Here is a 22,742-nt window from a genome sequence, read left to right on the forward strand (position 1 = left end):
TATATTAGTTGGCCAATTAATTTCTATTTTTTATAGTAGAGACAGGGTCTTGCTTTTGCTCAGGCTGGTTTTGAACTCCTGACCTCGAGCAATCCGCCCGCCTCGGCCTAGTATTACAGGCGTGAGCCACCGCGCCCAGCCGAAAAACTTTTGATATAAGAATTTCCTAGAGTGTTCATGTATATTACATAAGCACAAAAGCATAATGACTGTATTTGTTACCCTAGAACACTTTTTTAAAAATGTGGTCCAATGGTACAAAACAGAATGAAAGATAAATTACTTGCTTTTGCAAGATCCATATAGGTGAATCCCATAGACATGTGCATCTTGGCATAGAACATTTGGTGGCTTTTATTTTTTCCTTTTTAATATTCTGTTCTGTTTGGTCAAGATATTGTTTATTTTTAATTGCATTTACATTCTTTCAGAATTATCTTGATAGCCAATTTAATTAAAATGTTACATTACTTTTTTGGACCTAGGTGTGTTGGGCATACAATGCAATTAACACAAGATGATATAGCCATACTTTCTTCTCAGATAATTGGATAGATTTTTGGATTGTTGCTAATCACATTGTCTTTTACATAGTAGTGGATGCTGTCACAAAGAGTGCTATCAAGTAGCAACTGTTAACTATTTTATTCTTCTATTAGATGAGTACATCTTAAAAATTGCCTAAATAATACAAATCAAGCACTTGAATGTGGTGTAGATTTGATTAGAATACAATATTTGAGAAGATATTACAGTATTTGCAATTCTAGATATTTAATTTAGCAGAGAAGGCTATTGAGACATGGTCATAATATGATGTATAATTTCACATAGATATTGAGAAAGTAGTCAAGAAATATGACTTTTCTATCATAATCTCAGGATTGTTATATAAAAGGAATAATGATAGTACCTACCTCAGAAGGTTGTTGTGAAGATTAAATGGTAATAAATGTTAGCTACAGCTATTACTGGAACATTCAACCAACCACTTTGGACCCTGTAACCTGTTCATATTGAACCACACTGAAACTTAAAATACATCTCACAATTTTATATTGTCCAGAGGCAATCAATGGGTCCGTATTCAGATTAAAGATTAATATTAAAGATTTTTATCATGAAGGTAAGTCAACATTATTTTTAACGAATTATCTCAACTTAATAATGCATATCTGTGGAGTGTGATGAATTTTAATCCACTCAATTGAATAAAAGTTATAATGAACAAAGCAATCAGTGTGAGTTCTAAGAGACACATTTATCAAACTCTTGGACCGATACATACAGTTTAGCCTGGGACATCTGTACACTGTGAATCTTTTTTGGATGGTGGATAGCTCCTGCCAGGAACAGAACAAACTGTTTTTTTTTTAATATGATCTCCCTCCTTCCTACCTCCTAGTCACCAGAGAGTAATTGCCATAGATTTGGTCCAAAATAGTGAGATTAAGTGAACAGTTCTGTTGTATTTAAACTTGGCAAAAAAAAAAAAAAAAAAAAAAAAAAGCAATGAATGTAAAAAGAATTCCTGTTGGGATTGAAGCAGAATGGAATTTTACAAATGGCTTATGCACCCTAACTGGGCAAATTATATCTTCAATTTCTTGTGGAAGAAATTCACTACTTGCATTTTGTGGATAAGCGGTTCAGAGTTTCTGAAAGGGAAAAGTGTTGGTATTTGAGGTGCGAGAGTTCTTCATTATGAGGGGGTTGTCCATGCCCAATGCTTCCCACAACACTTACCATCTCTGTCTCCATTTCCCCAATCTCCCCTCGCCCCCCTAGATTTGCAAGACCACTGCTAGTAGAGAACCATTGTGTTAATAAACAAAGAGATAAAGAGGAGTATTCACCTTAATTTGATATGGGATTAATGTTCTTTTACAAAAAATAACCCTGAAGTCATGGAGATTGAGATGACATTTACTGACATGAGTACAGTTCTTCACTGTAAATTTAACCCAATATATTTTAACTCCTCAGTAAATTTTAACTCCAAAATTTCACAGATTCAGTTTAGTAGGCTAAAGTGACTTCACATCCCAGGAAAGGACATTCTGGGAAAGAGGGAAAGAAAGAGTTGTGGCTAAGAGAATGGATTGGTCCTAGCTCTACCTCTCCCTGTGATATCTTAGGCAACTTTTCCTAAGAAAGGGATAATAATGACATTTACCTGACAAGTTTATTGTGACAGTTCAAGGTACTAATACATGTAACCTGCTAGCTCAGATCCTGGTTATCAGTAAGCGCTCCAATGTTAGCTATGTTCTAGTCACATTACTAGCAGTGATGCGTGTGAAATATTCAAAATTGTGACTAGAACTATTCCTAGGGCATAGCAGGTTAGGCAAGATTCTGAACTTCAAACTTCAGGGGTCCTAGCTACTCCAATAATCAGCAGCTCTATCATAAGTGAAAGGGGGAGGCAGCTGTCACTAGCTGCTGGGGAAAAAACCTCAAAAGGAGCCTCTTCCTTCTGCCACCAAAACAAAATTGTAAGATCCTCTTCTATCTCCATTCTGGCCTTTTGTGACTTCCTTCCCTCTCAAAAGATTCCTTTGATATCTACTTTATCCTGGATAAAAACGTGGTGTGGGAGGGGAAGAAGTGCACAGTGTAATTATAACCGAGGCAGGGCTCTCTTCACCCCCTAGGGGAAATCCCACCCAGTCCATGTGCCTCTAGGGACAACTCCATCTGAAGTACTATTTTTAATAAAGAATAATATCTGTAGCAAGAAGAGCACTGAAATATTGCCAGTATACCATTTTCTATAGAAATAAGACTTGTGAGACACCCAGGAAAGCCTGAGCATCAAAAATTTTTTATTCTGTGTTTTAAAAATATAATTGATGTGTTGAGGAACTTACATGGTATAAAATAGACTCTTCTACCTCTTTGCTTCTTTGAAAAGGACACTATTTTACCTGTAGAGGTCTGAAAATTCATTTTCGCAATGTTTTTGGACAAAGAAACCACTGGTCGTGTTATAAAATGAGGGTTATCTCAGGTGAATTACAGTTCCCCAGATAACCAGTTTCAAGTACAAATGGGGACAAGAATGACTGAAAACTGGTGCACCACACAACTGGATGTGCCTTTTGTTGTAGAGTGAAAAGAGCTGAAGAAATAGGGACAGGGACATAGGCGCATACTTACGTGGTTTAAGAAAAGCTTTGGCCAGAGTTCACTTGTGTATTGTACTGTTTAAGAGGGAAATGACCAGCCAAGCACAAAGGTACACAATTAACTTCAGCTGAGAAATAGATGAACTGCATCAGTTTAGGACAAGAGTGACCTTACAATAAGGTACAAATATGTAAACTGAATAAATACTACCTTACTGTGCTTGAAGTTTGCTTTATTACAAAGCATTCCCTGAAATATTCTGATTTCCAATTATTTGTGCTCCTCTTATAAGTTGTTCTAGTTGCATATTAATGTGTGTATATTTATGGTCTGAAAGAACAATTTTATAATAGGAATCACTGGTCATTTCTCAGTGACTTATACTGTGTCTAAAAACTATGTAATTTGAATGTTAAAAAACTTTAGAGCTAGCTGTCCTCATTTCGCAAATGAAATATCTGAAGCCCAAGGAGGTTGTCTGCCTTCCTCAACGTCACAGTCAGGACTTTGCCACAGAGCCAGGATTAGCATCCAGACTCCCAACTTCCTCCTACTCTCTCTAGACCACATCTCCCTGCCTCTGTGAATCAGCACTGCAAAGGAGCAATATGACAATATGGACAACAGGGTTTAGCTTTAGTTTAGATGTCTATAGCAAAGGGCACCTACCTTGTTTCATTTTTCTTGAGGAATCTAAACATAATGTAGAGATTTACATGACAAATAGATAATACAACAAAGATGAATTTGTTTGGCATAAATAATGTTTCAGGTAGGTGCATATGATACTAACTTTTGTACAATCCAGATAGTTCAAAGGAGTTACTAAGGTAAAATAAGCCTAACTTTATTTTTAAACATACTGTTGACAGGTGTATTTAAGTGCTACAAAAAATGGGGAGCTATATTATGAATAATTAATTTTAAAATGACATTAGCCTTTTAACAACAGATTATTTGAACAGTTTATTTTTGTTAATGATAGGAATATTTTCTTAGTAAATTCAAACAACTTTGTAACAGGAAATGATAAGCTAGAGCTACAAAAGTTAACACAGCATTATCTTGAAATTTCAGGGGAAAAAGTGGTTGATTTGAACTTCACCTTTTTTTAACCCAATAATGTTAAGATAAGCAAATTCTGAATAGAAAACTGTATTTGGTTCTTTCATATTTCAAATGTAAAAGTATTTTAGTAGAGAAAATTCCATTTTTCCGCCATCTATTTAGATGGAATTACAGTAAAAGGTGGCATGTGGATTGCAGAAGGTAGCTAGTGAAAACATTAAATAATGTAAATTTAAGAAGAAATTAGCTTTCCAAATGAAATAAAATCAATGATCACATTAATTCAACATGATTATGGTGACTAAAGCAAAAACAAAAGGAGAATATGATAGTTTTTAGTTTCTTGTTTGGCACATATATTAAATACATTTTCAAACATCAAACAATATAACACCAATATCTACTAAAACCAACTAGCACAATAATACAATTCCTTAAGTTTAGTTAATTATTAACATTTTTAAAACCTAATTCCCATATGAATTCTGTAGCCAAGCATATCCTTCTGTGCAAGCTGGCCAAAGCATCACCTTTTTCAGGATTTCCCAGAATTCATAAATATTTCAACATTAACTCATGTTGAACCCCACAATTCCTTATTAAATTTGGCGAGTCTTCTGGACAGGCCTTCATTTATGAGAACATATGCACATACTCATCACAATTTTGAAAAGAATGGAAGGCCTTCATACATGTCAGTTTTTAATTTTATCCATTCATTAATTTTCTGCAGAGTTGTTTTTTCTTGACTTAATATTTTTGCAACTTTTTTCATCTTTTGTTCATTTAATTCTATGTACTTCAACCCTTCCAACTGCAGCTGATCCAGCTTTTCATTTCGACTTTCATCTAGAGGTATGTTTTCACACATTACAGGATTGAATCTAAAATAGGTGTCAGGAGGTAACAGACCATCAAGCATGATATGGACTTCTGTTAAAACAAAAAAGGAATAACGTACATTAAAAAAAGAGAGGATAGGGTAAGTTATTCTGCAATGATCTATTAATTTTTATTTAAAATTATCTTAGGCACATTACAAAGGGACTTGCTTATTTTATTACTCAAAATTAATAGGATTAATAGGAGTAAGGAATCTTATTACAGATAAATGCATAAAACTACAAAATGAAATTCATCTTCCAAACTACTTTATATTATTCTGCTAGATTAGGATACTTGTTCTTGTCTCTCTGTGCTTTTGGTCATGCTGTTCACCACTGCTGATACGCCTTTTAACCTTCCTTTGTTTTAAATTTTTTGGTATCATCTTTATGGCGTATAATTTATATACGAAGCAATTCACCAATTTTAACTATCATTTGACAAGTTTTGACAAATGTATACACCTTTGTAACCACCACAACAGTCATGACATAGAACAATTCCATCAATGCAAAAAGTTCCTTTATAGTTGGTTTCCCCCTTAGTCTTTGAGTTTTCTAGAATTCATACAAACAAAATCACAAGTATATAGCTCTTCTGTGTCTAACTTCTCTTACTTAGCAAAATGCTTTTGAGATTCATCCATGTTATAGCATATATAAATAGTTCCTTTCTTTTTATTGCTGAGTAGTACTCTCCTGTATAGATACAATACAATTTGTTCACTCCAGTTCTGGTCTAAGCTCTCTTCAGTTTTTAGTTATTAGAAATAATCCTATTATAGGGTCAGGTGCTGTGGCTCATGCCTGCAATCCCAGCACTTTGGGAGGCTGTGGTGGGAAGATTGCTTGAGGCCAGGAATTCAACACCAGCCTGGGCAACATAGCGAGATCCTGTCTCTACAAAAAAATTGTAAAAATTAGCCAGGTGTGGTGGTACCTACAGAACTAGGTACTTGGCAGGCTGAGGGGGGAGGATTGCTTGAGCCCAGGAGTTCAAAGTTACTATGAACAATGATCCTGCCACTGCTCTCTAGCCTGGGAGACAGAACAAGACTCTGTCTCTAATCATCATCATCATCATCAGAATCATCATCATTATCCTACTATAAACATTTACAGATAAATCTATGTGGATATAAGATTCCATTTCTTTTGAGCAAAAACCAAAGGATGAAATTTCTGGTTCATATTGTAAAAGTGTATGTTTATTTATGTTTTTTAATTAAATGCCACACTATCTTTCAAAATGGAAGTACCATTTTTGCATTCCAATCATTAACATATTAGAGTTCCCACTGTTATATATCTTTGGCAAAACTTGGTACTGTCAGTCTTAATTTTAGCATTCTAGTGGGTATGTAGTGGTATCAATCTTCATTTTACTAGCAACTAATGATGTTGAAAAGTTCTACATGTACTTATCAGTTATCTATATCTCATCTTCAATGAAGTGTCTTTTCAAATCTTTTGCCCATTTTTTTCATTGAATTGCTTGTGCTTCTTTATATATTCTATATATACAGATATATGTAATAAAAGAATTTTCTATATATTTTGCATCTGATTATATATTTAGATCTGATAATGGATCACATATATGTTTACAAATATATTCTTTTAGTCTATGGCTTTCCTTTTCATTTTATTAAAAGTGTCTTCAAAGAGAAAAATTTATAATTTGAAGTCTAAGTTATCTATTTTTTTTCTTTTTTGGTTCATGTTTTTTGGGTCCTATCTAAAGAATCTTTACCTACCCAAGATCATCAAGATTTTCTCCAACATATGCTTTCATAAGTTTTATAATTTTAGCTCTTAAATTTAGATTTTCACCTAAGATCAGGAACACAGTAAGATGCCTGCTCTCACCACTTCCACTAACACTGTACTGGAGGGCTCCCACCACACACACAAACGGTCTATGTCAGGTGACAGATATGCTAATCAGATGGATTGTAGGAATCATTAGACAAGGAATACTTATATCAAAACACCTTGTTGTATACCTTAAATATATTCAATTTTTTAATCTGTCAATCAGACCTCAATAAATCTGGGGAAAAAAAGAGTATCTTATTGATCTGACAACAAAATTCCAGATAGTGAAAAACCCAGTATATCAGCTTTTCTTAGGTTATCATTTGATGAATAAAAGTCCTTAGTGGGGAGTTTAAGATCCTCACTTAGGTTAATGACTGAGCCAATAACACGATGATATGAAAAGAATGAGATTCAAAAACAAGGGCTGTTAAGTAGTAACAATTTAAAAAATTGATAACAATTTTCATACAAGACCAAAAATATAACAGTAAAATGGGGAGATCTAAACTCAAGGCCAAAAGTAGAAATTCAACATAAACTCACTGAATACTTATTATGTGCCAGGCACTGGCGTCAACAGAAACTAGGTAAGTCAAAGTAAAATGGATAAGTTCTTGTCTTGCATTCTTGTGGGATAGAAATATAATAAGCAAGTAAACAAGCAAACAAGTAACATTATATCCATAATGAGATAAATGCTCTAGGAGGAAAAAAAAAGGCAAAAAAAAAGAAACAGGATAAGAGATCTGCGTGAGACAGTGAGGGAGGTGGAAAAGTGGTCAGGAGAGGTGTCTCAGGAAAGATGTTTGGCAAGAGACCTGAATGAAATAAAGGTCAAGTACATATCTGGGTTTCCCCTTCTTTCCAGGCTTACAGAGAGAAGCACAGGAAGCAACCACAGAGGGCCTGAGGCAGAAGAGTTCTCAGCAAGTTTGAGGAACAGTGAGAATTATAGTATGGCTGGACTCACTTTGGAGAAGAGATACATTAAGAGAGGGGAAGAGATGCATTTAAAGGCTAGGATCTAAAGGACCTGGTAAACTTCAGTGAATGAGGCTTCTGGATTTTGTTTCATGTGTAATAGGAAGCCCAGAGGGTTTTGAGAAAGGGAAAGGCATGATTTAATTTACATTTTTAAAGGGCACTTTGGCCTAATATATGAAGACTAGACTACAGAGGCAGCAAGAGCAGAAGCAAGAACTTTCTCTAATTCCAGTTGCCTCCATATTACTAAATCATTGAATTTCATTACTCTAATTCTCTGTTACCATGTGTATATTTGAACCAATCTGACTTTTGTTGCTTTTCCCTTTCTTAACTGGCTGGAGTCTCCAACCAAGATATTGTGCTATCCCTGCTTTAGACACTGTTCCAAATGTGAGCAGGCAAAGGTAGCACAGCTCCTAGATGGAGAATAGTCTCTGTTCTAGGGTCACTTAACAAGAAATGAGTAAGAAAGGAAAACATAGTATTTGCTCCCATGTGTTTCCTAAGCCCACACTACAGAAATATCATACTCTTTTGTAGTTAGGATCAACATATTCTACCAAAAACTTCTAGAATGCTAAAAGCTGAAGTGTTTTAAAGTAGCAAACAGACTAACCTTCTGTATCTGTAGCACTGTTGATAACATTAGAAAGTTTGGTTTTCAGGCTTGTGTGTGTCACGGTGTTTCTCACATCACTGTCATAACGTCCAGTACCCAGGGATACTATGCACTCTAATGGGACATCTGGCCAAAGACATTTACACTCATGCATTGCCAGTGCTGAAGGGTTATTCAAAAGCAAACCTCCATCCTGCAAAATACAAGTTAAAAAAACTCTTAAAAGTGAAATTGTATTTTATAAATATAAAAACAAAAACTACACTTTAAACAATTTGACACTCATAGGGAAAGCTGAACTATATAATAAGCTAAACAAATTATTTAAAAACAAGAGATTCCTTTAAAGTAAATTTCTTTTATATAATACAGCTGCAAAAGAAAAAAAAAATCATGTGAAAACTCACTGGCCCCATGAGGAAATTTCTTATTGATCTTTTCTTTCCTACGGTTCCCTATCCATCTACTCATACCTCTTAATTATAGCACTTTCAATAACCACTCAAATAGAATATTAATTAACCTTTACCTGACTAACCTTTACCTGACTGTACAAAGGATATGAAATAATTTACATTAAAACATATGTCAGACATGACAGTTAAAAGGAACTTTCAAAATGACACTGGTAATAAATGAATATAATTATTCAAAGAACTTAGGATGAGAAGATTGTAGTAAGTGAATATCATATTTTAGTTTTAAACTTGGCAAAACTTCTGACTGATTGGAAAGAAGCAGGAACTTTGCTCAAATGTTTTCTTTGTGTAAGCAATCAAGATAATTCACTCAGAATATTCTCATCAACCTTTAATGATATCTTTTGAAGGAAAAAAATATCCCATTTCTTTCTCAAGTCTTGGAAGAAGAGAATATATAATAAGGAAAATATTTACTTAAATAGGTTACTTAGACTCCAGGTTTCACTTGAATACTCGTATTAAATTAAATGTGCCATTTTTTTCTGAGGGCCATTGATTTTAATGAAAGTATATTCTCTGTCTCTGTGATTATGAGGTTATATGATTTACCTAAAAATTATGTAAGAACTAATGAGTGAGATGTGCACCATGTGGGGGATGGTCATGCTGGAAACTCAGACTTGTGGGGGGAGGGGAGAAAGGGCATTTATTGACACCTCAAAATCTGTACCTCCATAATATGCCGAAATAAAAAAAAATTATGTAAGAAGTTATTTTAATTTGTGGCTCAAAATAAATTGAAAGATTATGGTCATCAATATAAAAATGGCTAAGCATGAAAAGAAATATCACTAGTCTATCTGGAATGGAGAAAGAATCACTAAATTACTTTGGTTTGTTATGTGTGTTCAAGAAGACTGAATTAAACTTTAGAATTACTTCCTCTTAGATAAAGAATAAAGAGCAAATGAGATAACTTCTTTTGAAGTATGGAAACATATGGTCCCAAAATGCAGTTACTATTATTTGAGACTTTCACTAATATATGGCATAACTGTAAGTAAGTAGCATGACAATCATATTAAAGTTATAACTTACAAATCCTATTATATTTTAAACATTGTCTAAGTTATTTCTCCATTTATGACATGGTAAGAATAATATAAGAGGGGAAAATAATTGTTAAAAACAGCAAGCTACATATGAAATAAAAATTTTATTTTGACCAATAAGTTCTGAAATCAATATCAGAAAGAAACTCAACAGCCAGCAATTTCTGCCCTGAGGGGGTGGAAGAAAATGAAGACAGGCAAGAAGGGGAAGTGCCTTACATAATTCAACAATGACTGATTCCACAAAGTAAGAAACAGTTTGAACTGACTCCAAAGACAAAAGGAATCCTATTTTGATCCCTTAACTATAAAGATTATGACATTACTTTTAGAAAGATGGGTAGCTGACCATAACATTAAAAAATATATCTAAGCTATTCTATCAAAATATGAGAAAACATATAATTGATAAAAATGTTTAAGTTATAATATCGACACATGTAAATTAAAATGATTCATTTATGTAGTTGACATATAACTTATATAGAAGTATGAGTTTTTGAATACTGTCTGAAAATCCTTGTCAACAATATTAGATTTTTTTTCTTAACAGATATCTTAATATCAAATAAACAAGGGCACACATTCTTCAGTTACTAGAGAGGAAAGTGAAAATTTCACTCATTTGACTCCATGAAACAAGACTGATTTTAAGTGGGATATCATATAAAAACTTAAGTATTTATAAAAAAATACATATTTTGAAAGTATCAGCTCAAAGATTTATTGATTTTTTTCTTATCATTTAGTATAAGTTATGAATTAAGATTTCCAGAGTGGGAAAAACTTGACAGAGTGAAAATTTAAGATAAGTAAATTAGTCTACATAACAGAAAAAGATTAACAGAAATAATATTCAACTTAACAGATAATTTAACCATAAATTTCAAACAGTATAATTACAGATAGCATCCTAACTCTGTCACTTAACAGCTTTTTCTCTAGTCTAGCTACTTAACCTTTCTTAAGACTCCAATTATTTGTAAAATGTTAATAACTCTACCTTATAATTAGCAATGATTAAATGAGATAATGAGATAATGCATGCAAAGCACTAAATAAGTGTCTGGCACAGAGCTCACTTATTGAGTGTTTACGATTATTTTTTCATGCCCTGTCCTTCAAAATATGCCTTATAAAACTGTTGAATAGACTGAGTTTTGCATTTTCAGGAACTGTATTTCATTTTTATTATGTTTGGAAAGCTAATCATACATACTATCTAGTTTTTCCATCAATAAAATGATCAAAATGGGCTATAAATCACACTATATAAAATACAAAAAAATCTTCCCTAAAATATGTTCTCATGTCAGAAGGCTTGTTAGGAAAACAAACAACAAATACAAGTATCTTGAATTGCATATCTTTTGACATATGAAGACATGAAGAAGAGTGTCTCCTTGCTTGATCTCTCTCTCAAGTTCAGTGAGATTTAATAAGTGATAATTCTTTTAATCATGTAAAATTTAAACAGATAGGTCAACTTACTTGATGAAGATCATTTCCCAATGCATATTCTGCAAAGTAGCCTGGAGCAGCAGATGAGGCTCTAATGGCCTGCCACATTTTATACTGACAGCCTCCCAAATAATGAGAGTTGATTCCAGGAAAATGACCATAGTTTCTGAACACAAAAGCTTTTGGTGTTATCCCTCTGTTTACTATGGTACTTACAGCAGCTACCTAGTGAATTTAAAAAGTGAACAATACCATTGTAAGCAGCAATATTTGGGATCTGTAAAAATTGAACACTATTTAGTAATATGAATGAACAATATATGGCTCTATCCAATAAGATAAACGTGTAACACAAATATAATGTTGAGCAAAGGGAATCAGATCTTTTAAAATAGGTATTTCTTTATGGGACAATAGACACAAGGGCTGAGACAAGTATGAGAAATGTACTACAAGAGAATAATAAAAGAAATATATTTGATTACATGATTTGTTTACTTTAAAAAGATATTCAAAAAGGCATATATTTCTAGACTTTTACGTAATAATTGATACAGCAGTAGTAATGAATAGAAACTGCTTAAAGATTAATAAGCAAACTATTTTCATAATATACAAATTTACTAACATTTACAAATTAGTCTTTGTTTCTGTGATCTTTGAAAGTATATGGACTTTACTAAAACCAAAATGTACCACTACACAAACTATCAGAGCTTTCAGATAACAGTTATTAAAACTTGGTAGTGGGGTAATTTTTATTAAAAAACTATGTCATCCATCCCAGGGCTCAGATTTTATTGCTGTCAGTTGAATTCATGCCAAATGTGCTTGTTTGTTAATTAACGTTCTGCACTGCAAACTTAAGGCTGAAAGGTATTGATAAGGCCAAAGGTGTTAGTGTCCTGTGCCAAGTCCTGCCAGGGACTTGTTTGCTTTGCTATTTAATAAACAAAGGTCATATCCCAAATTTCTGTGAGTAATCCAAGTGTGTCTCTGGGTCACTACGGATAAGAGTTGGCCATAGACTAAAATCCAGAGAGTCTATCGGTAATTCGTATATAGACAAGGCTGGATTAAGAAACTATGGGTGGCTGCTCCATTTATCATGATGAATTACTTTTTGAGGTGGCTATTCCCTTACACTCTAATTCTTTTATTTAAAATTGACCACTTTCATGATTTAAAAGCAAGCAAACAGACAAGGAGCCCTGGAGGTACAAGGGTATAAGCAAGAGGTGTAGAGTGCAAACTAAACTCCTCTACAAAACAGCTAAGTCACCTCTTCATCACAACCTATGAAGCCTGTGTAGTCTGATCTGCCTACTGCTCCAGCCTCATCTCACACGCTGCTCTTGGCAAGTTAAGTCTTTCAGTTCCTGGAATTCCCTATGACTCCTGCAGAGGCCATTCCCTTTGCCAGGAATGCTCCTATTTATCAGCCTTCACACTGAGATCTCAAATCTCACTAGCCTTTCCTCGTGTCCTTTTAAATATATGCTTTCAGACAATTAATTTTGGGATCCATAGCACTTATACATTTTGGGGAAACTAAGTCTTATCTGTGTGATTATTTCATTAATACCCATGTTGTTCTACTGGGCTGTTAACTCCATGTCTGTTTGATCACTAATGCATCAAAAGTGCCTAGCACAGTGTACAGTGTGTGCATAATATTTACATAATGAATTAAAGTATGAATACGCTGATGTTAAAGAGCAACAAAGGGAGCTGTATTTGATTTTTCCTGGTTATAGCTTGTTATCTGAGAATAAATACAAGCTGTGTGGGAGTCCTAGGCACATAAATCCTATTCCTTAATCAAATGACTAATATTAAAGAAAATGGAACTCAGGCAATACTCAGATCATTGGGTTTCAAACAAATAAATAAATGAGGAGCCACACTGAGACATATCTAAGTTACATTAAACTTTTTAATTGGGATTCTATTTGTACATTTATATAATACAGTCATGTGCCACATATTAATATTTTAGTCAATCACTTTTTTTATGCTTGTATTTACTTCTTTATCTTATTCTTGATATTTTTTTGTAGAGATGGGGTTCTCACTACATTACTCAAGCTGGTCTCGAAATCCTCCCACTTCGGCCTCCCAAAATGCTGAGATTACAGGCATGAACCATTGCCCCTGGCCTGTTTTGGTCAATGATAGACTGTACATACAATGGTGGTCCCATAACATTATCATGGAGTTTTTATACTGTGTTTTTACTATACCTTTTTTATGTATAGATATACAAATATCTGCCATTATGTTACAATTGTCTATAGTATTCAGTGGAGTAACATGCTATATAGGTTTGTAGCCTAGAAACAAGTAGCTATGTCATATATCATTGGATGTGTAGTAGGTTATGTCATCTAGGTTTGTGTAACCATATCTATGATGTTTGTACAACAAAATAACCTAATGATGCATTTCTGAGAATGTATCCCCATCATTAAGCAATATGTGACTGTATGTGTATGTGTGTGTGTGTGTGTGTGTGTGTGTGTGTGTGTGCGTGTGCGTGTGCGTATATATATGAGGCAGATAAAATTTCTCTTTAAAAATCTAGGGGAGGAAATACCATACTTTTCCTTATATCACTAGATTTGATTAAAATAATTATGATAAAATAATTCTTCCTCATTTTTAGTTTCACTCTTTCATGTTCTTAAACTTCTGTTATACTTTTACTGGATATAGAAAAGGTCTAATAATCACATATTACATCTTCATAGAATGACCCATTATGTGAGGAATTAATATAATCTATTAGAAGAAATTCCTAAGAATTTTTTCTCTTAATAATAAGGCCCTCAGAATATCTGCTCTCACCAGACCTTCAGTTCCAGCTAGATGTCATATTTAAGAAACTCTAAGCTTACCTTAGGACATGTGGGATTTCTTGCTGTTTCAATCATTAGTGCAGATCCCATTCTATCCCTTTATTAAAGGAGAAGAAATAAATTATATCAAAATGATTTTATCTACTAAATACCAGGGAACATGCATTATGCAATTACTGTTTGTCTATGGCTTTGTCTAATTGCTGAGGGACCAATAAAAAGAAAATGTTTAAGGATCTCTTCTAGGAGGCTTATAATCCAATTAATGCACATGAAATAGTATCTGGTTCAAACTGCAAGTATCTATAGTTCTGAGGTAGATCAAAATAGGGTGCAGAAACTGAGAAAGATGCATGAAGGCAGCCTGAGAAGGACACTGAAATATAGCAAGGAACCATATTCAAAGTCAGGACATATATAGGTTAAAGGCACAAAGGCAGAAAAAATATGTTTTCAGGGTCCTGCTGACAGGATAAAGGAGCTGTGTTAAGGTAAGACTGCAGAAGTATCTTCGGACTAGTTGGAATTACCTAAAAACCAGGTGAGGACATTTTAGATTTTAAATTTAAGTATTAAAAGGTAACAGAGAGCCAATGACATCAAAAAACTACTTTTAAAATCATCAGAGTTGGCATTTGAATTACATCATAGAAATTGTCCCTGGGCAATAATTTTACATAATTTCATTTCACAGTTCCATAGTAAGGAATTTTATTTCAATGTGGACTTTTTCCAGGCTTAAAAATTATATAATATTTTTTCCTATGAATTGAATATAAAGATTGTGGTTTTACCAACCTTCCTCATGAGTAAAACCATTTTTCAAATGACATTTTCCAAACAATACTCATGTTTCTCAACTAGAATGTTAATGAGTCTCACTTAAAGGCAATATTTACAAATTGCTTAGTGATCTATCCTTTATAAGCTTTTATAAATACCAATGTAAATGGATGAGATCTTTCATCTTTCCAAACCTGATATAAAAATTTCTTCTACATGAAGATCAATGCAATTTTATTCTTCTAAGGGTTTTTATCTATACATAGAACTCTTTTTTTTTTTTTTTTTTTTTTTGAGACAGAGTCTTACTCTATTGCCCGGGCTAGAGTGAGTGCCTTGGTGTCAGCCTAGCTCACAGCAACCTCAAACTCCTGGGCTCAAGCAATCCTGCTGCCTCAGCCTTCCAAGTAACTGGGACTACAGGCATGCGCCACCATGCCCGGCTAATTTTATATATATATATTAGTTGGCCAATTAATTTCTTTCTATTTATAGTAGAGATGGGGTCTCACTCTTGCTCAGGCTGGTTTCGAACTCCTGACCTTGAGCAATCCGCCCGCCTCGGCCTCCCAGAATGCTGGGATTACAGGATTACAGGCGTGAGCCACCGTGCCCGGCCTCATAGAACTCTTGATATAAAATTGGAACAGAAATCCTAGAAGCATACTGCTTTCAAACTTTTAAGCAAAGTTCATGCTTATTTTTTGTTTAAATCTTGATGTTATTAAAAGAGCTAAAATGCTTCAGTGAATTAAGTTATGAATATAAATTTGCAAACAAAAGTTAGGAAGAGTAATTGCTTATTTCAGGGAGATGTCAAAATATGAAAAACTCCTCAATATTCCTAGATTCTACTGATGTTATATTTAAAAATAGTGTTCCTAAAATAACATAAAATCCTTATTGCAGAAAAAAAACATAAAAATGCTCTCAATAAACAATGACGGAAAAAAATGTTATGTCAAAAAAGGTCAGAAGGTAGGTTTGATAGAATATAACAATACTGGTCCCCAGTGAATCATACTTCCTGGTATCCATGTCCTTGTTTGTAGTCTCTTCCCATACAGACCCTCAGCTTCAGTGGCTTTGGTCAAGAGGACATCAGCAAACATGTCCTAAAACTGAGGCTTGATAAGTGTTTATGCACTAAGGCTTGCCTGCTGGGAACTCAGAGACCACATGATGAGACAAAGCTTGAATGAGAATGACCAGGTAGAGAGAGAAACCCAGCTGTCCCAGCCACATAAGCTGAACTACAAAGTGAGTTTAGTCAAAAACAGAAGAAATGCCCAGTCAAACCACAAAAATCATAAGACTAAATCATCATTTTCTAAACCACCAAGTTTTGGAGTAGTTTGTTTTGCAGCAAAAACTGAGTGAAAAAGCAGTAAAAGAAAAAATTAACCACATTTATAAAATTTATCAGTGCTATGATTAAAAATAAGTCTCTGAAAAAGCAAAAATGAGACAGCAATATGCAAATATGTAAAGATATTCTCATGAGTAACAGAAGGAAAAAACATTTCATAGTAGAGAAGCTGGTTTTACAGTAAATTTTGAAAACATCATTGAGAAATCTTACTAAACACTATTGAGTTTCTAATTTCATGGGAACAGATATGAATTTTCTTTTTCTAATAGACACAAAAGACCTAAAAATAAGTAACATACAACAATAATGGATGGAAAGATTTCACAAATGGAAAGACGTCAATAATCTACAACGTAACTTATACGGATGTATTTAGGTGATAGCGGTAACCTAAGATTCGCTTTGAAGATTAAATGAAAATAACTAACAGAACTATGAAAAAGAATAAGATAAAAAACCTGTTATACTGTATCAATATAAAAACATTATATAAAGTTTCAAAAACTAAATTTATAAAATAGGTACAAAAATAAAGAAATCAATAGAAAAAAACAAAAACATGGACATATACTCTAATATAGGTAAGAATTCAAAATATGATAAAGGTGATGTTTCAAATTAGGTAATAAAAGGAAAAAATACTTGGTAAGTGGTACTGGGATTTTTGAATTAATAGTGGAGGAAAAAAAATAAAGCTTCACCCTTTATAATACACATTTAAATAAGTTTCAGGTGACTTCAGAATAAAATATAAAATTAATAAAACCTTAGGACTAGAAAATAACATAAATATGTACCTACTTTCAGGAAAGAAAGATTTTATAAACATAAAAGCAAAGTTAAAAAATCATTAAAGGAAAAGATTTGGCTAAATAAAGATTTTTTTTTTTTTTTTTGAGACAGAGTCTCACTTTGTTGCCCAGGCTAGAGTGAGTGCCTTGGCGTCAGCCTCGCTCACAGCAACCTCAAACTCCTGGGCTCAAGCGATCCTGCTGCCTCAGCCTCCCGAGTAGCTGGGACTACAGGCATGTGCCACCATGCCCGCCTAATTTTTTTTTTATATATATGTATCAGTTGGCCAATTAATTTCTTTCTATTTATAGTAGAGACGGGGTCTCACTCTTGTTCAGGCTGGTTTTGAACTCCTGACCTCGAGCAATCTGCCCGCCTTGGCCTCCCAGGGAGCTAGGATTACAGGCATGAGCCACCGCGCCCGGCCCTAAATAAAGATTTTTAAATCTTCTATATTAAAAAACTCATTAATTAAAAAAGCACTTTTTCAATATATGGTTAATATATTTATAATATAGTAATACTCTGATAGGAAAATGAACAAAGATTATGCTCTCAAAGTTCACAAAAAAGAATATAAACGAAAATCAAAAAATGTTCAAACTCATCAATAAAGTGATATAAATTGAAACACCAGTTTCAAAATCTCTCAAATTGATATCGTTTTAACCATTAAATTGTTTGGTATTCATGAAATAGAAATACAAATTGATGCTGGTGGATGAGTAAGCTAGGACAACTGTTTTGAAGAACAATTTTGCTATATATATCAAAATTTTTAAAATATACATACTTTCTGACCCAAAATTTCACTCTAGAAATTTACCTTAAAGATATAATCAAAGACGTAAGTAGAGGTATGGTATGTCCATCTAAACTTTATTTTAAACTGCAAAATTATCTGAAGTATCCTTTCCCACAACAGAATTTGTTAAATAAAAAATAGTACCATAAAATGGTGAATAATCCTGAAAAAATGTGTCAAAATTATTAAATTAATGTAGGAAAGAAATCATTTGTGGTAAAATGGTAAGTGAAAAAAAAGCAGAATACAAAAACTACATGTGCATTATTTTTTTTTTTTTTACATGTGCATTATTATCTCAATTTTGCTAAGGGGAAGAATACACAAACACAACTACATACACATACACTTGTTTATCCGTAGGAAATTATAGCAAAAATATATTGCCATGTTAATAGTGCTTTTGCTCTTAGTGGGCTTACAAATTATTGTCATTGTTTTCTTGATATAATCTCTCTATCCCATACAATGATTACTTTAAAAATACATCAACATTTGACCCAATAATTATGATTCTTATAAACTGACCTGATGACATATTCTGAAATAGAAGAAATTTAAACTTAAAGTTTCCTACCACAGCATTGTTCATAATCACAAAAAAAATCAGGAACAACATAAATGTCCTACATGACCTTTAGAAACCCTAAAATGGAAATGATTAAGAAAATATGGCACCATCACACTCTGGAGTATAGGGTAGCCTTTAAAAATGTGTCAAGAGATCTTAATAAAGGTGGAAAAAAGGGAAAGGATACAAATTTATAACTATAATTTCAGCTACATAAAATGTATATAAAATGTATTAATACATAGTCTAGAAAAAAACTAGAAGGAAATATATTACAAGGTCTATAGCTCTGAATAATAGGATTGTGGGTGATTTTAAGCTTCTATTTTATGCTTATGTTTTTTACTTTACATAACAATATTTGAAAAGAAATTTAAAACTATTAAATATCTTAGAAGGATGACTTGAGAAAAGACTAATATGTTAGATAAAAAAAAAAAGGATGCAAATATTGTCTGTAGACATGTTTTCATTTTTTTTTTTTTGAGACAGAGTCTCACTTTGTTGCTCAGGCTAGAGTGAGTGCCATGGCATCAGCCTAGCTCACAGCAACCTCAACCTCCCGGGCTCAAGCGATCCTCCTGCCTCAGCCTCCCAAGTAGCTGGGACTACAGGCATGTGCCACCATGCCCAGCTAATTTTTTCTGTATATATTTTTAGTTGGTCAATTAATTCTTTTTATTTTTTTAGTAGAGACAGGGTCTCACTCAGGCTGGTTTTGAACCTCTGTCCTTGAGCGATCCTCCTGCCTCAGCCTCCCAGAGTGCTAGAATTACAGGCACACGCCACCATGCCCAGCCTGTTTTCATATTTTTAAAAGGGCAATTGTAACTTTTACATGCAAGTCTCACATATATGAATCCAAGAAAAACAATGACTAGAATATAATTAACCAAAATAATAACAGCTGTTATCTCTAATAGTGGGATTAATAATTTAATATTCTTCTTTATATTTTTCAAATTATAATATGTACTTATTACCTATATAATCAGAATATTTTTAAAAAAGTAATCATAACTTACTTAAGAATCTTTTCCCATGTTTGACTGTCATAAAATGCATGGCTCCAACTCATTTTGACGGTTCCAACAATGACATTTTGTGAAAACACATCTGATCCTAATTTTCGATAAAGTTCCTCACATTCATCCAAGGGCATATGAAACAATCCCAGCATGAAAGCTAATATGGCACCTGAAAAAAAGAATCCTGTTTTTATCAGCATTAACACTAGAGTGCTTATTAGATCTCCTGAGTCATAGATCTGGCTTAAATTCTAGCTTTAATACTATCTAGCTATGTCACCTGGGACAAATTACTTCTCAGAGCCCTAATATTTTCAGCTGTAACATGGAAGTAATAAGAACAACTAAAATTCCTAAGTCTCTTGGACTGCAATAATACATGTAAAGGGCTTTACCAAGCCTCAAAAATAAATGCTACCCAACAATGATAATGATGATGATAATTTAAAAATATATAAAAATGTGCTGTTTTACATTAATTAAGAAAGATACTGTGGTAGATAATGTTATTTCTAATATTAATAAATTACTTAGTTTTAGTCACAGAATATAGTATGTTTGACAACTCACCAATTCATTAAGCAATTACTCCTTCAGGTTAGTCCTAGGAACCAATGTATTATAATTAGAGAAATTAGGTCCTCTGGGATGTCCTTTTAAATAGCTGATTTCATATCTAGCTGTAATTGGTAGGACACATTGCCACCTAGTGTGTCTGACTAGCCTAACCCTGAATGAAAGAGAAAAAAGGGGAGGAGAAAGATTTGGGATAAAGAGGGAGGGCTGGAGGAGGCAAAGAACCATGATCTTAAATGAAAGTGCTTAATGTTCTTTTCCTTAATGCACTACTGGAATGCACCACTTCTATATTAATAATAATTACCTGTGCTTACACCACAAATGTAATCAAAGAGCTGATGCACTGGCTTCTGAGTAAGTTCAACTAATTTTCGTAGTGTCTGAAGAGCAACCACACCCCTGTAGAAAAGATAAAAGGCAAAATGAGAGTTCCTGTTTCAAGAAAAATTAATTTAAGTTATTGAATAAAACTATTCTAAAAATTACTTTTATAGTTTATATGCTAACATGAAAACTAATAATATAAATTAGAAACAGTAAAAACTGCTGACCAAATATTTAGGATCACTTTTGAAAATCCAGTATCTAAGTAATGGCAAAAAAACCTGTGTTTTTAAACATATTTTAAAATTTATACTATTATCTCTTGAATTAAGAATACATCTGCCCAAATAAACTCCAGAGTGCCAAAAACAAACAAACAAATAAATAAAAATACAAAGATATGCCAATGTAAGATTTTTTTTTAAACACCCCAACTCCAGAAAACACTTAAAACCTCCACTCACCAGTTTTGGGATGCCATATATTGGATTTTGGTCTTACCAATGTAATTAGTCACCTATGCTTCTATACATTTGTGTTCTATAGTCAGATTTTTAATCTCCCTTTTATTTATTCCTTTTTAAAAAAGATTTTTAATCTCCCTTTTATTTATTTATTAAAACTCTCAATAACCTTAGTATAATCCTCTGCATTAAGGGTATATCAATTAATGCTGCTTTGTTCACAGAGAAAAAGATTTGAAGAAAATAAATCAAAATATTAAAATGAACTGGGAGTTATAAGCTATGTTTTTTTCTTTTTATTTTCTTGAATTTTTCCAATTAATTGTATAATCAGGAAGAAATTATTTTAAAATGTTGTATTTATAAATTAATTCAGAATGAATTTTAAAATATATATACTTATCATGTTGCTACTACTATATATGCCTAACACTATACTTACCAGGCTCTCTTATAGAAAAGAGATAAAAGAGATAGGTTCTTTTTCTCATAAGCCCTCATATCTTACTGTTTTCAACACAAATCTCCCATTCTGGCTGCTCTTTCATATTCCCCTAAACCAAAGTTTCTCAATAACAGTACAATTAATAATGCTGGTTCAGATAATTCTTTGTTTTGGGAGAGTGTCCTGTGCATTGTAGAATGTTTAGTGATAACTGTCTTCTTCACACTAGATGTAAATGGTAGTCCCCCAGTTGTGACAATCAAAAATGTCTCCAGACACTGTCAAATGTCCTTTAGGGGGCAAACATCTCCAGTGGAGAATCACTAATCTAAGCTTACCTTAAACCTAACCCACACCTAGATTTTCCCAAATTTTTTCATGCTAATTTCTTCCCTGTATGACACACAAAACTTTTATTCTACCAGATAAATATCAAATAGTATCAAATAATATCAAATAAATATCAAATATTTATTGGTCACAAACATCTTTTTCATCAGACCTCTCTCACTTTAAATAAACATTTGAATGTCCTTTGATATTCTTACTTCTTTCAGATCTCTACTTAAATATTACTTCCTTGAAAAGAAATCATGATTATCCTTTAAAACAGCACCTATTATTCTCTAACCCTTTACTTTGCTTACTTTTCTTCATAGCACCATTACTACCCAATAACATTTTTATTTTTCTATTTGTTGTCTTTTTCCTTCTCTAGAAGCACCAAGAAGACTTGGATTTTGTCTATTTTGTTTACTCAGTGTCCCCAGCATCTAAATCAGTGCTTACAACATAGCAGGCAATCCATATTTATTTGTTGGTTGAATCAATGAATGACACTATCTTTCCCAACTTCCCTGAACTTAACAGCAGAGATTCTTTCTGCTCCTCAGTGAAATGATCCTACTCATTTAACTGCTACTCTCCCTACTTCGCATCAGTTGGAACCAATTCTGTAAACTAGAATATCTCTCATTCATTATCTCTTTATCACATGAAGGAAGTATTCTTTCTTAGATTATTTCACTTCCCTAAGAAACATCCACCAAGATCTTCTAAACTTCTAAAATTTTGCTCTCTTCAGTTGGCTTTTCTTTGCCAGCTGAGCATTTCCATATGGATGTATATAATCTTATATTCAACATGTGCAAAACAGAACTGTCTTTCTCAACACCAATCACCTCCCCTGTCCCACAATTCTGTCCCAGGCACCTA

The 22,742-nt window shown here is 33.2% G+C and overlaps 1 protein-coding gene across 1 annotated transcript in view; it reads right to left on the reverse strand.

Annotated features, from left to right (window-relative positions):
• Positions 1 to 4,085: 4,085 nt before the first annotated feature.
• The window catches only part of PNPLA8 (patatin like domain 8, phospholipase A2), a 40,604-nt gene continuing 21,947 nt past the window's right edge, over positions 4,086 to 22,742 (reverse strand). Inside the window, exons 5-10 of the mRNA XM_012745821.3 lie at positions 20,599 to 20,693; positions 19,713 to 19,884; positions 14,404 to 14,461; positions 11,537 to 11,731; positions 8,509 to 8,704; positions 4,086 to 5,133 (exon numbers count right to left, since the gene is read on the reverse strand). Of these exons, the coding sequence (XP_012601275.1) occupies positions 4,859 to 5,133; positions 8,509 to 8,704; positions 11,537 to 11,731; positions 14,404 to 14,461; positions 19,713 to 19,884; positions 20,599 to 20,693 (991 nt within the window). The 3' untranslated portion in view covers positions 4,086 to 4,858. The remainder of the gene's footprint in view (positions 5,134 to 8,508; positions 8,705 to 11,536; positions 11,732 to 14,403; positions 14,462 to 19,712; positions 19,885 to 20,598; positions 20,694 to 22,742) is intronic.

This window comes from Microcebus murinus, chromosome 9 (genome assembly GCF_040939455.1).
Source record: "Microcebus murinus isolate Inina chromosome 9, M.murinus_Inina_mat1.0, whole genome shotgun sequence".
Classification (NCBI taxonomy): Eukaryota; Metazoa; Chordata; class Mammalia; order Primates; family Cheirogaleidae; genus Microcebus; species Microcebus murinus.